The sequence below is a fragment of the Dermatophagoides farinae genome, chromosome 2, assembly GCF_024713945.1.
Source record: "Dermatophagoides farinae isolate YC_2012a chromosome 2, ASM2471394v1, whole genome shotgun sequence".
In the NCBI taxonomy this organism is placed as follows: domain Eukaryota; kingdom Metazoa; phylum Arthropoda; class Arachnida; order Sarcoptiformes; family Pyroglyphidae; genus Dermatophagoides; species Dermatophagoides farinae.
Window position 1 is genome coordinate 7,422,353 of NC_134678.1, and position 14,483 is coordinate 7,436,835.

General features: G+C 30.5%; 3 protein-coding genes across 3 annotated transcripts; 1 reads left to right on the forward strand and 2 right to left on the reverse strand.

Annotated features, from left to right (window-relative positions):
* Nucleotides 1–8,526: 8,526 nt before the first annotated feature.
* Nucleotides 8,527–11,350, forward strand: LOC124499695 (alanine--tRNA ligase, mitochondrial-like). Its single transcript, XM_047063638.2, has 3 exons — nt 8,527–9,732; nt 9,795–9,986; nt 10,057–11,350. The coding sequence occupies exons 1-3, from the start codon at nt 9,167–9,169 to the stop codon at nt 11,327–11,329; spliced, it is 2,031 nt and encodes a 676-aa protein (XP_046919594.2). The 5' UTR covers nt 8,527–9,166; the 3' UTR covers nt 11,330–11,350.
* On the reverse strand, nt 11,317–13,690 carry LOC124499696 (beta-galactosidase-1-like protein 3). Its single transcript, XM_047063639.2, has 2 exons — nt 12,018–13,690; nt 11,317–11,959 (listed from the first exon to the last, which is right to left on the reverse strand). Exons 1-2 carry the CDS (start codon nt 13,369–13,371, stop codon nt 11,352–11,354), a joined length of 1,962 nt encoding a protein of 653 aa, XP_046919595.2. The 5' UTR covers nt 13,372–13,690; the 3' UTR covers nt 11,317–11,351.
* Nucleotides 13,568–14,424, reverse strand: Gas41 (YEATS domain-containing protein 4 Gas41). The gene has a single exon (XM_047063331.2). The coding sequence runs from the start codon at nt 14,403–14,405 to the stop codon at nt 13,707–13,709; it is 699 nt and encodes a 232-aa protein (XP_046919287.1). The 5' UTR covers nt 14,406–14,424; the 3' UTR covers nt 13,568–13,706.
* Nucleotides 14,425–14,483: the final 59 nt, after the last annotated feature.

Sequence of the window (14,483 nt, forward strand, 5' to 3'; positions counted from 1 at the left end):
CCGCCATTAATAATAATAAGTGATGATGAATGAATGAATGTAGAAACGAAGCCAGAAAAAAAAATTTGGCAAAGCGCCAATCAAAATAGCATCGTCATGTTGTTGCATCAAAAAAAAAAAAAAAAAATGCTATGGTCATCCATTTGTGACTTGTCGAGTGAATGAATGGTAGCCCCCTTTTCCATTTTTTTTTTGAATTAACAAACTACTTGTCAACTAACACACTACATCCACAATGCAGTGTTCACACACAGACACAGACGAACACACAATACTATAGAGAAACGTGGATAACAAAACAAAAAAAAAAACATTTCGATTGAATATAAAAGATAAACCAAGACCAAAACCAAAAAAAAATGATGATGTTTATTGATGAATATGCCAGTGAATGGCTGCTTCTGCTTGCAATTCATTTCATTTCGTTTCGTTTGGTTCACTTATTAGTTCATTCACAAGTTGATATTGATGATGTGTGTGTGTGTGTGTGTGTGTATGTAGGTTTGTGCAATGGAAAAACTGGGTGGTGGCTGGCTGGCTGGCTGTCCAACGATTTATGTATATATTACATGAGATTAAATCGATAGATACAGGCTAGCGATAGCGATGTTTTTTTTTTATTTTTATTTTGCAGCCAATTTAAATATCAACTTTTGGTTCATGGGTCATTAATAAATAAAATTACATTCTGAAAAGAGGTGTGTCATATGTGCGACTGTGTGTACTGCATTAAGAATTACACCTGTGATTCATTGAATTGATTGAATGAAATTTTTTTTTCATTTTTTTTTTAATAAATATTTTGTAATATGCGAAATGGAAAACAAAGAAAAAAAACAGCTGTTGTCCCTCTATATATCATTCTTTCACATCATCATCATCATCATCAGTGTGTGTGTGTGATTAATGCCCACCATCAAGCAAGAAGTAAAAAAAATTTAGCCCTGGCAATTGGTTACCATGATGATGATGATGATGATGATGATGATGATGATGGCCTTCTAATGTTTGCCATCATCATCATCCATGATCATCATTTTGAAATATATTCGTTGTAGTTGTATAGTCGTCGTCGTTGTCGTCATCATCATCATCATCATCAATTTAAAATCGCTTGAAGCCAAAGCGCCATCAAGTCTGCCCATCATCATTGATGATGATGATGATCATTCCATTTGATGGCATTATACACAATGATGATTTGTTGTTGGAATAAATTGAATGAATGAATGAATAAGAAGCTCTACGAAAAACAAACAAACAAACAAATGTATGGTGTGTGTGTGTGTATCGATTTATCGAGCGTAAAAAAATTGAATTCAAATTCAATCACCATGAAATGAAAGAAAACATCAAAGTTGCAGTTCTTGACGATATGAATATGTTAGCAATTGAAAAAATGATTTTTATTCAATTAAAAATTTTTCAGTGTGTGTGTGTGCGTGTTCACGTTTTTTTTGTTGTTGGCCAACATTATAGATTTCAATTTTCAGACTAAAAACAAAACAAAACAAAATGATGATGACGTTGTGTATTTTGGATCGTTGTTTTTGCTAGCCAGAATCCATATATCATGTACATCATCGAACCGAATTAGATTCGTTTCAAAAAAAAACATCCATGCATTTTTTGTTAAACTAACGTATTTGACTAAACGTTTCCCCTTAACGTCATCAGTCCAAGATATCTCGTAAAATTTTTGTTTCAGTTTAGCAATTGACGTTGTAGAATTTCCTTCGTGAAACAATCTCAGTTTCTTGAACATCTGATTCGGTGTTTGACATCCAATGATTCGTTGATGATTTATATCATCCAGAGACTTCGATAAAATCATCTTTGCTTTGAAATTCTTGACATAACAGGATAATCATCTTGGTATCACATTCCATAAGTCTTGACTTTTCAAAACGCACTCAAAATTTCAAATAACCATCTTCAAATACGTTGAATCAGTTAAGATGCATGAAGAGGCCATGTTAACACGTGTTAACTCAAAGTGAGCAGAAAATAGAATAAATTTATTATCGCTAGCTGACCACGTTCATAGAAAACGTTACCACCGTTACAGCAATAAATAATTTCCATTTTAGGACCATGTTCTATGCACAGTGATGCCCATAATCTGATAAACTAACGTATTAAGACTGAATATAACACAAGCAAGTAGCAAAGCAAAGAAAAGTTCATAATGATCGCCAGAACCTCCTTATAGTGCTTTAGATTATATAATTTAACTTGGTTATTTGTTTTTTTTGTTGGTGGTCATTGTTGATGATCCATTTGTTGAAAAGAAATTACCGGAAACAATTGAAACAAAATTCAAACGGATGTAACAAATAAATATTTTGGAGAAACCACAAGCAGCAAAATTCAGTACAAAATCTAATTGATCAGGCTATAGGCATCACTGTGCATGGAACATGGAACCAAAATGGAAATTATTTATTGCTGTAACGGTGGTAACGTATTCTATGAACGTGGTCAGCCAGCGCTAATAACACCGGATTTTGGGTAGGTGGTGTTCACGTGGTGCTTGTTAGAGAGAAAAATGTTTTGTCTTTGTTATAACGTCATTTCTGAATAATCAATATGGTATTTATTATTTTGTATTGTATGACATTGATGAAGGTTCAAAAAATAAATTTATTCTATTTTCTGCTCACTTTGAGTTAACACGTGCTCAATTTATTTCATTCTTGTTTATTTGCTAATTTGTTATTTTCTTGATAAAAAAATTAATTTTGATTTTGAATGACCATCATGTCGGCAACTAGTGCCAAGAGTAAATTGTCAGTGATTCGTGGAACTATCACAAAATTCTACCATGGGGTGGAATCTCGTACCTTGCCATGTATGAAAGAAAAAAATGGATCGAAATAAGCAATTTGTGAAGAATATAATATGCTTATTGAAGAAAAAATTGATTGATTCCTTGGTGTCTATGTACAATACAGAAGATAAAATTAAAAAGATCAAATCGTATGTGGCTAAAATTAAGGTGATTTGAGATTTTTTTTGATTCGAAAATCAAGATCATACTGGTTGTAATATGCCGAAAGTTACCATTAAATTTGATGGGGAAAAAAGAAAAATTGGCTGTCCTTTCGTGAATTATTTGTTTCAATTTCATCTAATTCAAAATTATCTGAAATTAAAAAAAAATTTCAACTATTACGACAATCAATGCCGTTTTTTTTAACATTTCTTTTTCAATGTTAATCCTACACTGAAGAATGTAGAATGGATTTTGCCAAATTTCAATAAAAGAAAAATTGGTTAAACAATTGGTTAATAAACAACCAACTAGACCCTGTTCCAAATCGGGCATCCAAACAAATTATACATTTTTTCGTATCGTACACCACCGCGGATACATTCGTCAAAATTGAATTTAACAAAATTTTAAACAAACTTTTACATTTTATGAAAATACATTTTTGAATTTTATTAGTATACAATGTCAAAGCATGAACATCATCTCATAGTTCATACGACAACTCGATATTTGAATAATATCCAATTGGAACAATTATTCGCACGTACCGAATTGAAATTGGAAATGACAAAAATAATCATGACGTCTTTCCCCTAGAAAAAAAGACCGTTTGCAGCATAAAGAATGTCCTATATGAACAGTTTTTTTTGTGAACAACTCAAAAAACACATTTTTTTACACATTCTTTTTTGTCTAAAAATAATAAAAATCGTTTGTTTTTGAAAGTCCGAATCACATTTTTTTTCAAACATACCCTATTTATCAAACAAAATTAGAGTAGCAGCTTGAATTTCTTTGTCACCAAATTTTTCATGTCGTTATATTTTTTTTTTACTGATGCTTAAGATTGCTTCATCAAATACTTCATTGTGTTATGGTATTTACGAACAGACTCCCTTGTATATTTCATAATTCAATTACTACTTTGTCTTAGTAGTCTTGCCTATTTTAACTCTTTTCTATTTCAACCGAGAATGTTGATGAGAAAAACGAGCATGTTTTCCAATCGTCAATTCCGATTCAGACACACAGATTAACACAGAACACAGAACACGATCATCAAGTCAAGTTCATTAAAATGGATGTCCAAATTTCGAATTGAATAACATGACAAGATCGAAAGTTATTGAACGAATCACAATGAACAGTCGGAAGAATGTCGCGTGATGAAATAAAAACATTCCTAATTGTAAGTATTCGACACCAATTTTCAATACTAATATTAGATGTAACTGAAAAATTTTTTTTTATCTCGTTCATAGGTAAAAGAATTCGCTAAATTCATAGATCAAATTTGGGTTTTGTATTCATACAAAATTCACTGGAAACAAGCGATTCTCATTCTGAATGATGAATTTGAAAAATTATGTTTTTTGTCAAACTTCATATCAATCAGCAATTTCAAAGTCAAAAATTGTTTCAGTAATTTTTTTTCCTATTTTTCATATCAACAAAGTAATCCCACGTCAAATATTATTATTCTTTAATGAAATCAATATTGACATTCACATCATTGGAATTGAAAGAATTTCATGTTATCAATCTCAACAATTGGTAGCAGAGTGTGGTTTGATTTTGATTAATCATAACAAATTCACAATTCTTGTTTATATTTTTTCCATTGTATTTTTTTGTTTTTTTCATATCTTTAAATTGTCACAAACTGACCATATTCAAATGTTTTTCTGATAAATTTTAATTTTAATATATTTTATTAAATGACCAATGACCAATTTCATTCAATTACTGATCAACCATTTAACCAATCAATAATCACTGGTTAAACTCTGACACTTGAAACACTAGCAAATTTTTTTTTTCATATAACATACACTCACATAAAGCTCACAAGCAGTAGACAAAACACACACATTGCAGGCATGGCATGACATGTGTATGTGTGTATACACAGCACAGAAGTCATTAAGGCTATACGGTGGAAATATACGCAGGGAAAAAAAAACTCCACCCATTCAAATGATTTTGTGTGTGTATTGTATGTGTGTGTGTGTGTGTGTGCGTTTTTCTATGTGTGTTCTACACTAGTTTATATGTTTTTGGTGGATAAATAAAAAAAAAAAAAACGATGATGATGGCGGGAATCATGAATTTTTTTTCAATTTTTCTGTTAACCAACCAATATATATATAATGAGATTGTAACAACAATTTTGTAACAATCCGGTATTTATGTACACTGAAGGATCATTCATAGACACTGTTACAGCAATCATCATCATCATCATCATCATTTAATTTATTTGTACTGTAAAATAATGATAACTTGACATTGAATTAATTTAACTTTTGGCAATCAGGATTTTTGTTATCAAACCAGGAGAAAATTTTATCAAACCAAAAAAAAAAAATAATGATTTATGACATCCGTGATGAGAAAAGAAAAACTATAATGTGAAAAAAATGGCCAAATAAATCCAGATTTTATTATTCAATCATCAATTGTGATCAACGATAATTTCTATGGAAAATATTTCCATTTTTTGGATTGAAACAAAAAATTTGCAATGTGAAACTATAAATGAGACAATAAAAAAAATGCCATCATTGTCAACGAAAAACACAAAAAAAAAAATACCAGACAGATGGATAATCTAGCTGTCTGGGATTAATAATAAAATCCCTGAAATACAAAAACCATCATCAGTTATCATCAGATCAATCATCATCATTGATGATGATTATCATGGTGGCAAAATAGATTTGTTTGAGAGTTTTGATCTATCGTAATTTATTAATTGTAAAAGAAAAAAATAGTGAAAAAAAACCATTTGCAAAAAAAAAAAAAAATTCATACAATACAAGTACCACAGCATAGTATGAAAATGGTGCACCAATATTTGTTGTGAGTCGATGCGTGAGAAAAAAAAAGCAAAAAAATTTCGATACACAACCATTTTAATAATTAATAATAATAACAACGATAATTCTGTTGAATAATCGATAAATTTTTTTTTGCATAGAACAATGACATCGAATGGAAAAAATGGAGAAATAAAATCACCTATATATCCCAACCATAGAGGTGGAAATAGATGATGATATTGTAAAGAACAAATAGCTCGAGGTTAAAATGGATTTGGCAATTTTTTTTTTGTTGTTGTTCATATTCCCATTGGACCGTTTTTCACATTTATCAACAACAACAACAACAAATCAGATTGATGGTGTTTTTACAGATAAAATCACTATTTTGATTCTTATGTGATTAGATTCATTTTTCTTGTTTTATAGCAATTGTTGGGAAATTTTCTGGGGAAAAAAATTTTCGGAAATTTTTTTTTTGAAAAAAATCGATTTTTCAAATGCATAAGAAACAAGATTGAGATGGATGAGAAAAAAAAATCTAAACCATTTTGATCAAGATAATTTGACCTCCTGTTGTGAATGATAATATCGTAGATGGTATAAAAATAGGATAAAACTACCGATTCCAAACGGAATTCGTTATCGTTACAGTCGATTAGGAATTTTGTATGTGTGTGTGTGTGTGTGTGTGTGTGTGTGTCATGTCATGACGTGGCAGATTCGTGTTTGTGTGTGTATAAATTTTCTGAATTCTGTTCCATTTTGATTCCATGATAATGTACAGATAAAAAAAAACTTGCCAATTCCATTATTTTGTAGATTCTGTAGATGAAAAAAAAAAATAACAAGCAGAAGCAGCACGCAATCGAAAAATCGAACACAAACCGAACCAAAAAAAGAAGAGGGAAAAAAACAGAAACAGAAAATGGAATTCATAGATCCACATGGGATCCAGAAACATACAGAATGTGAACCCAGGATACACAACAGACAACAAACATGTGAATCATACACACAGTAGTATTAGTGGATTCATCCCGCGTGTATCTATGTGTGTGTGTGTGAGTTGAATTCAACAATGAACAACAATGTCATGGAATAGTGAAAATTGGAATCATTGAGTCGATCCCAAATAACACAGTCATAGAAACCAGGAAAAAAAATTCGGTACCGAAAAAATAAAACCTCTAAAGCCGTAAGTAATAGCTACTATTACCGAATTGATCTTCTGAATAAATTCGTAAAAAAAACGAAAGAAAGAATGAAAGAAAAAAAAGTTGGCACTTGACACACACACACAAACACACAGGACTTTGGGCGAATTTTGTTTATATTCCGGTTACGACATCATTTTAGCCATTCTTTTTTTTACGACTCAAATATATTACACACTACCCCGCACATTAGTTGGACATAAAGTGCGTGTTAGTAAGAATGATTGTCACGAATAAATGTCAAAAAAAAAATCTTAATGGACATTTCATTTCCTTCATTTTTTTTCTACAAGAATTATTGCCCGACTTATACATTACAATGGGATTTAGTGGTGGTTACAGGCACACACACACTGGAATTTTCATTGTTTTGTTAGCTCAATCCATAAATGACGAGAAAATCTTTCATCTTTCTTGATTCACTTTCTATTGCTGTGTGCTAACATCAAAGAAAATTTTCAAAAAAAAAACTATGTGATCATCATTATTGGTGACATATTCTGTTTCTATTTTTGGATATTTAAAATTCTTTACTTTGTTCACAACAGTTTTCGCTACTAAACTTTCAAAGTTGGAAAAAAAATTCTTTATAGCTATTTATAGAATGATGATGATGAAAACAAACAACAACAACAACAACAACCACATTGATTCGTAGATGTGTGTGTTTTCATTACAACTGAAATATGTTACTATTCACACACTCACACACATTGTTGTTGTTGTCATTTCAAATTGTGAATGAATGTGAATAAATGATGAATGATGATGATGATCACGTTCATCAATCTTGGATGGGAATGAAGAGCAAAAAAAAACAAAACAAAACAAATCCGGAAAAAAATCGATGTTTGAACTGCTAAATGAAATCAATTTTCGGCAATTCACCATTCATTCAGTCAACCATTCTGGATAATTAAATTTTCTTGTTTTCCATTCTCTAAAACACACTGTTCACATTTTTTTTTTCTATAGCAATTTATTGCCGTCACATTCAATACAAAATTGGAAAATTAAATTATAATTGTCAATTTAAATTAACGTACTTGTGCCCATTGTGTTCATATAAATCTTGATGATTGCCTAATTAGCAACAGTAAACAGCAGCACAATTGACAATTTTCTTGCTTATTGTGTGAAATGGAATGGCCAAAACAAACGAATGATGATATTTGATTCTTTATAGATAAAGAATGAAGAAAATCTTGGCGATAAAAATAAACAAAAACAAAAACTAGAACACCATTGTGTGTGTGTGTGTATGATATAAACTTGTCGATCAACTTGATCGTTTTTTTTTTCTTTTAATGCCATCATCATCATCATGTTGTTCGAATCACAAGTTGAAGAGAAAAATAATGAAGAAACGTTGTATGATGATGATCATCATCATGGCCGTGTGTAAAGAAAATGAAAAACAACAACAACTTTGTTCATTTTTCCACTCAATTCAATTCAATTCAAAGTTCACTTTACAGAAAACAAGTTTTTTTTTGCTTTGCTTTGAGATTTGGCAAAAAAAAATTTTCTTCTTTTCTTTTGAATGACCTGTCATTTTTTTTCATTTCGAAAAAAAAATTTATATGCATGTAACACAATAACAACAACAACAACAACTTGAACAGGAAAGGATGAATGATGATTATTAATTTTCTTGCTACAGAAGAAAGGACACACGACGAAATGAACGAAAGAAGAAATAAAAACACAATGATCACACTGATATGGCAAAAATAACGGATAGCCATACGGGGTTGGTATATTCAAACAAAAAAAAAAAATGGAGACAAAAACCGATGATCACGAAGTTGATCAAACATTTTTTTTTTGACGTTTATTGTTTGCCATTGTCCAATGTTCGATGATGCATATAGAATGATTGTCAATTGTGAAATTGACCGATAATGACAATCTGAATATTTTCAAATTGATCTCGGCAATAAAACAAAACAAAACAAAACAAAAAAATATTGAAAACATCCAGGACTATGAAAGAATGTGAAAAAAAATATCGAATGTTTTCAACAATTTGAACGCCATCTGATGGTTTATGGGAAAAAGAATTTGTATCGAACCATGTGATTCGAAAAATTCTGTGAAAATAAACAAACAAAACAAACGAAAAGAAAAATATGAAACCAAGAATTCTGCAACAAACATGGAAAACCATGATCAAACAACAAAGATTTTCAACAGTGAATTATGATCCATCATATAATTCAAAAATATTAACATCAAATCAATGTCGACAATCATTTATCGATTATTTTGTCAATGAACATAAACATGAATTTTTTCGTTCAAGCCCGGTAAAACCACAGAATGATCAATCATTATTGTTCGTGAATGCTGGTATGAATCAATTTAAACCGATATTTTTAAATGAAGATATCATTGATGATAAGTTAAAACGATTACGTCGAGTAGTAAATTCACAAAAATGTATTCGTGTTGGTGGAAAACATTGTGATCTGGAAACTGTTGGAAATGATTTTACTCATCATACATTTTTCGAAATGCTAGGAAATTGGTCATTCGATGATTATTTTAAAAATGATGCATGTCAAATGGCATGGAATCTTTTAACAAAAGTTTATGGTATTGATCCACGACGATTATTTGTTACAATTTTTGCCGGAAATGAACAATTGGGTCTGGAGACAGATTTAGAAACATATGAAATATGGCGTTCAATTGGGTAAATGTCTAATAATTTGCTGTAATTTTCAATTAATCAATTTATTTAATCATCACCGTCAGGGTACCGAAGAATCGAATACTATCATTAGGTATGCGAGATAATTTCTGGGAAATGGGACAAACTGGCCCTTGTGGTATATGTACAGAAATACATTATTTAATTCAAGAACCAGATAATGATGATAACTATAAACAATTCATGTTGGACAATTCAATGGAAATCTGGAATCTAGTCTTTATACAATATTTTCGGTATATTTTGCTTTTGATTGTTTCAAATCAAAAAATTTTAATCGTTTCAAAATTTCAATCTTTCTTCCAGTGATCATGATGGAAATCTTAAACGATTAAAGAAAAATTTTGTTGATACTGGTATGGGTTTAGAACGAATTCTTTCATTGGTACAAAATGTTCCAAATAATTATGCAACCGATTTGTTTACACCGTATTTTTTACGATTACAAAATCTATGTAAATGGCCCGAATATTCATATCGATTGATGGATGAAAAAGATATTGCCTATCGTATAATAGCTGATCATTCTCGAATGATTTCCATTGCCATTGCTGATGGTATTGAACCATCAGATCGTGGTGTCGGTTATCTACTTCGACGTGTTATTCGTCGTGCTAGTGATTCATTGAAAACAATGACACGTATTCAACAATTGCCATCAAATGTTACAGAAACTGATGTATTTCATGTAGCTGCCGATACAACAGTCAAAATTCTTGGTGAAGCATTTCCTGAACTTGAACAAGAATCAATGAAAATATTCCGAATTATCGACGAAGAATTGTTTTTATATTCAACGGCAATTGCAAGAAATACTAGCATAATGAAATATGCTAAATTATTACAAATAGAAATCAATGAAAATTATGATCATAATCAACATGTGATAATCGATTGTATGGAAAGAATCGATGGTCATATTGAAGAAATTCGAATATCTTTATCAAAAAATTTTCTTGAAAATCAAAATGCAATTGATCAAATACGTAAAGATTTACAAAATGTTCAAGCATTAATTACAAATGATTCGTCATTATCACAACGTTTTGGATTACATACCAATGAAATTGAAACGAAATTCAAACAAATTGAATTGAAATTAATTGAATTGGAAAATGAATCAAATAAAATTCTTGAAGAAATTATTCAACATTTTCAATTGGAAACAACTAAACAAATGTTAAAAGGTGACCATTATACCATTGTTCCTGTAATGAATATTGATTTTCTACCAAATTATTGTGCAAATTCCATTAATTTTCTAATGAAAATTGGTCTCGATCTTTATGGCCATAATCCATTAGCGTTGATAATGAAATCTAATCATAATCACTGTTTTCAAATACAATTATCAGTACCATCAACATTTCAATCAAAATTGGATGCTCATTCGTGGTTTAAAATGGCAATCAACGATATTGATGATGATGATCAATCCATCATACAATCGATACCAACAAAACGTATGAAAAAAATGGTCAAATATCAAATTAAAGACAATTCAAAAAATGTCGAAATCTTTGTCAATAAACTCGTTGGAAATTTACAAAATATTGGTGAAAAATATTTTAGAAAATAATAAAATTTTATTATTTATTTATTTATTCCAATTTTGGATAATCAATCAATTCAATTTGTGTCGAATCATGGCGAGGATCCAATTCAAATACATGGAATACATTATCACCAGTTCGTAATAATGGACCAGGAATGTATAATGTTTTCTGTGGTCCACGATGATCAAAACGACCAATATTGAAATTGTTTACAAAAACATTTCCATATGTCCATCCTGGTAATTCCACAAATGTATCGGTTGTATTAGATATTGATAATCGTGTTCGATATAATCGTGGACCATGTCGTTTTTGTTTATCATCATTGTCATGAAGGAATTGATTCCATTTCAATTGTGCTGTATGATTCATAAAATTTTCATTCAAATCAAATGTATAGGTATGAATTTCATTGCAAACATTGCCATCAAATAATATTGTGCTATTTATTCCTTTACGTTCCGTGTCCATCAAAGAAGTGCCCCAATTTGCACGGCCAAGATTTTCCACTAAAATATCCACAGTATATTCACCATTCGGATTAACGAACCATTCCGTTTGATTTAAATGAATATTTAGATTTTTAGCACCATCTTCAATTTTGGTTAAAATTTTACCATCAATCATTATTATGGCTCGATCTTTGATTGGTCCTAATAATCGGAAAAAAATCGAATAATTAGTCAAAATCATCAAAATGTTTATAATTACCAGTTATATTAAAAGTATGGATCGGTTTTGTTTTCAATCGATACAATATAAATCCAAAACCAGATGAATTATCAATAAATTCCATGAATAATGGTTGTTTCATGATGACCGGTTTTAATTGGTCAATAATTTGTCCGAAATCAAGATATTCTTTCATGGCTAAATGACCATATGCTTTAGCCCGTACTACTGGTGGTGGATTCGTTGGAATTGCAATCGCTGGTTGTCTTCCAGATGCCACTAATTTATCATATAATTGACGTGTTTTATAATATTTTTCCGTATAATTTCCCGATTCCGATAATGGAGCATCATAATCATATGATGTTGTAACACGAGCACCATTATAGTAGGCAAAATTTGTGCCACCAATAAACATGTAAAAATTTACTGAACCATTCACTTGGAAAAGAATTTCTGTGATTTGTTGTTCAAACAATAATGGTGCATAACGATGATGTGAATGTTCACCCCATTGATCGAACCAACCGGGCCAAAATTCTGATACATAAATTGGTCGATTTTTTTGATTATTTTTCAGCTGTGTTAATGAATCCAATGCATTTTGATTAAGATTTGCAGTTTCCAATAAATATTTCAACGATCGAACCGGTACACTTCGTGCTACAGAAACCGGATCAGATGTAAATAGTAATTCTTTGAAATGATTTTCATCGACAATCATTTGATGTAGTTTATCCAGATATTCTAAACTTCGATTTTTGTGAATAATATTTTCTGGATCACCAAAAAGTTCATTTTCAACTTGTAATGCAATAATAGGGCCACCATTTTTTGTGAATTGAAATTCATTGATTATATCGAATACTTTACGGTAATATCGTCGTACTGGTTCAAGATAACCTTCATATGGAGTTCGTAAACTCATATGAGGATCTTTCAAAAGCCAAGCTGGAAAACCACCAAGATCCCATTCAGCACAGATATATGGACCAGGTCTTACAATGGCAAACATATCAGCATTACGTATTTCATGTAAAAATTCCGTTAAATTCAAACCATATGAATCAAAATCAAAATGACCTGGTTGTGGTTCATGACGATTCCATGCAAGATAAATCTGTACGGTATTCAAACCGGCTGCTTTAAATTTCTGCAATGTTTGTCGCCAATATTCAGGTACGACACGGAAATAATGAAAAGATCCTGAATATATGACAAATGGTTTATGATTCAAGGTGAATTCTGGACCATTTGCATCGAGACCGGCAGTAATTTTTTGTCCATTATTCGTATAATAATCATACAATGTGGGCAAACTGCTAGCAGTTAGGCAAACAGTATTTTGTATGATGAAAATGAAAAAAAATTGGACAAAAAAAGTGATTTTCATAATTTTTCACAACTGTTCAGTTTTAGGTTTTTCAGCAAAAAAAAAAAAACATCCACCAAAAAAAAAAAAAAAAAAAACAACAGACTAAATGACGTGTAAACAAAAGATAAATGGTGGCTATTGGCATTGACAATTTATAATGATTTTTTTTTCTGATTCACTTTTACTTTTATCATCAAGACACGAAAAAATTGATATTGAGATTTTTGTTTCTATTTTGATGAATGTGATAAAATCAAAATTAATTAATTAATTAATTTTTTTTACATTGATTAATTGAATATAATATTTGAAAAACAATTGTTTGTATGTACTTGTTATTATATTGATGAAAATTAGATAAGATTTGATTGATGTTTAGCAATCTCATCTTTGGCCGTCTGTATACGATGTTTTAAATCATCAATTTCGGTACCAATCTTATTCTTAGCCGATAATATAGCTTGTAATGTTTCGTTTTTTTTCTCTTCAAAATCAGTTTCAAATTGTGATCGAATACTAGGTGGTAATGGTGGTGCAGATTTCAATAATTGCATCATAGTTGTTGATGGTTCAGAAAATATTAATTCATCATAGAATTCGGACACTAGATAATCGGTAAAAACAGGCATTGGACCACCACCCGGTGCAGCACCGGGTTCAATTTTAAATAATTTTAACATATGATATATGGTAACTGGACGTTCGGATGGATCGACAAAATAGATTTTGATCACTACTTCGAATTCACCCCAACCAGTTTCATCCACTTCATATGGTGGTTCATTACAAACACGAATCTGTGTTGCATATGAATCATGTAGTTTAAATTGAACTTTTTTTATATAACCAGATGAATCTTCATTATTATAAAGACGTAGATAAACTTTCCATTCATGTGTATGTCCATTATTACGTTTATGTCCAAAATAACGGGCAACATTACCGAATACGATTGGTTTGACAATCGTTGCGCCTTTAACACGTGGACCAAAATCTTGTTGTTGTTGTTGTTGAACGTTGCCACCACCAACTGATATTAATTCATTGGCCATTTTATTTCGATGGAAAAATTGAATTTTTCAAATTTCAAAATTAGTTCAAAAAAAAAAAAACAAAACACGCCAGTTTTA

Bases quoted from the DNA above. Each gene is read 5' to 3' on its own strand.
- LOC124499695 (XM_047063638.2), top strand. From the start codon at position 9,167: ATGAAACCAAGAATTCTGCAACAAACATGGAAAACCATGATCAAACAA. The intron at 9,733-9,794 runs GTAAATGTCTAA...CATCACCGTCAG, and splicing joins GAAATATGGCGTTCAATTGG to GGTACCGAAGAATCGAATAC. The intron at 9,987-10,056 runs GTATATTTTGCT...TCTTTCTTCCAG, and splicing joins GTCTTTATACAATATTTTCG to TGATCATGATGGAAATCTTA.
- LOC124499696 (XM_047063639.2), bottom strand. From the start codon at position 13,371: ATGAAAATCACTTTTTTTGTCCAATTTTTTTTCATTTTCATCATACAA. The intron at 11,960-12,017 runs GTAATTATAAAC...TCCGATTATTAG, and splicing joins CCATACTTTTAATATAACTG to GACCAATCAAAGATCGAGCC.
- Gas41 (XM_047063331.2), bottom strand. From the start codon at position 14,405: ATGGCCAATGAATTAATATCAGTTGGTGGTGGCAACGTTCAACAACAA.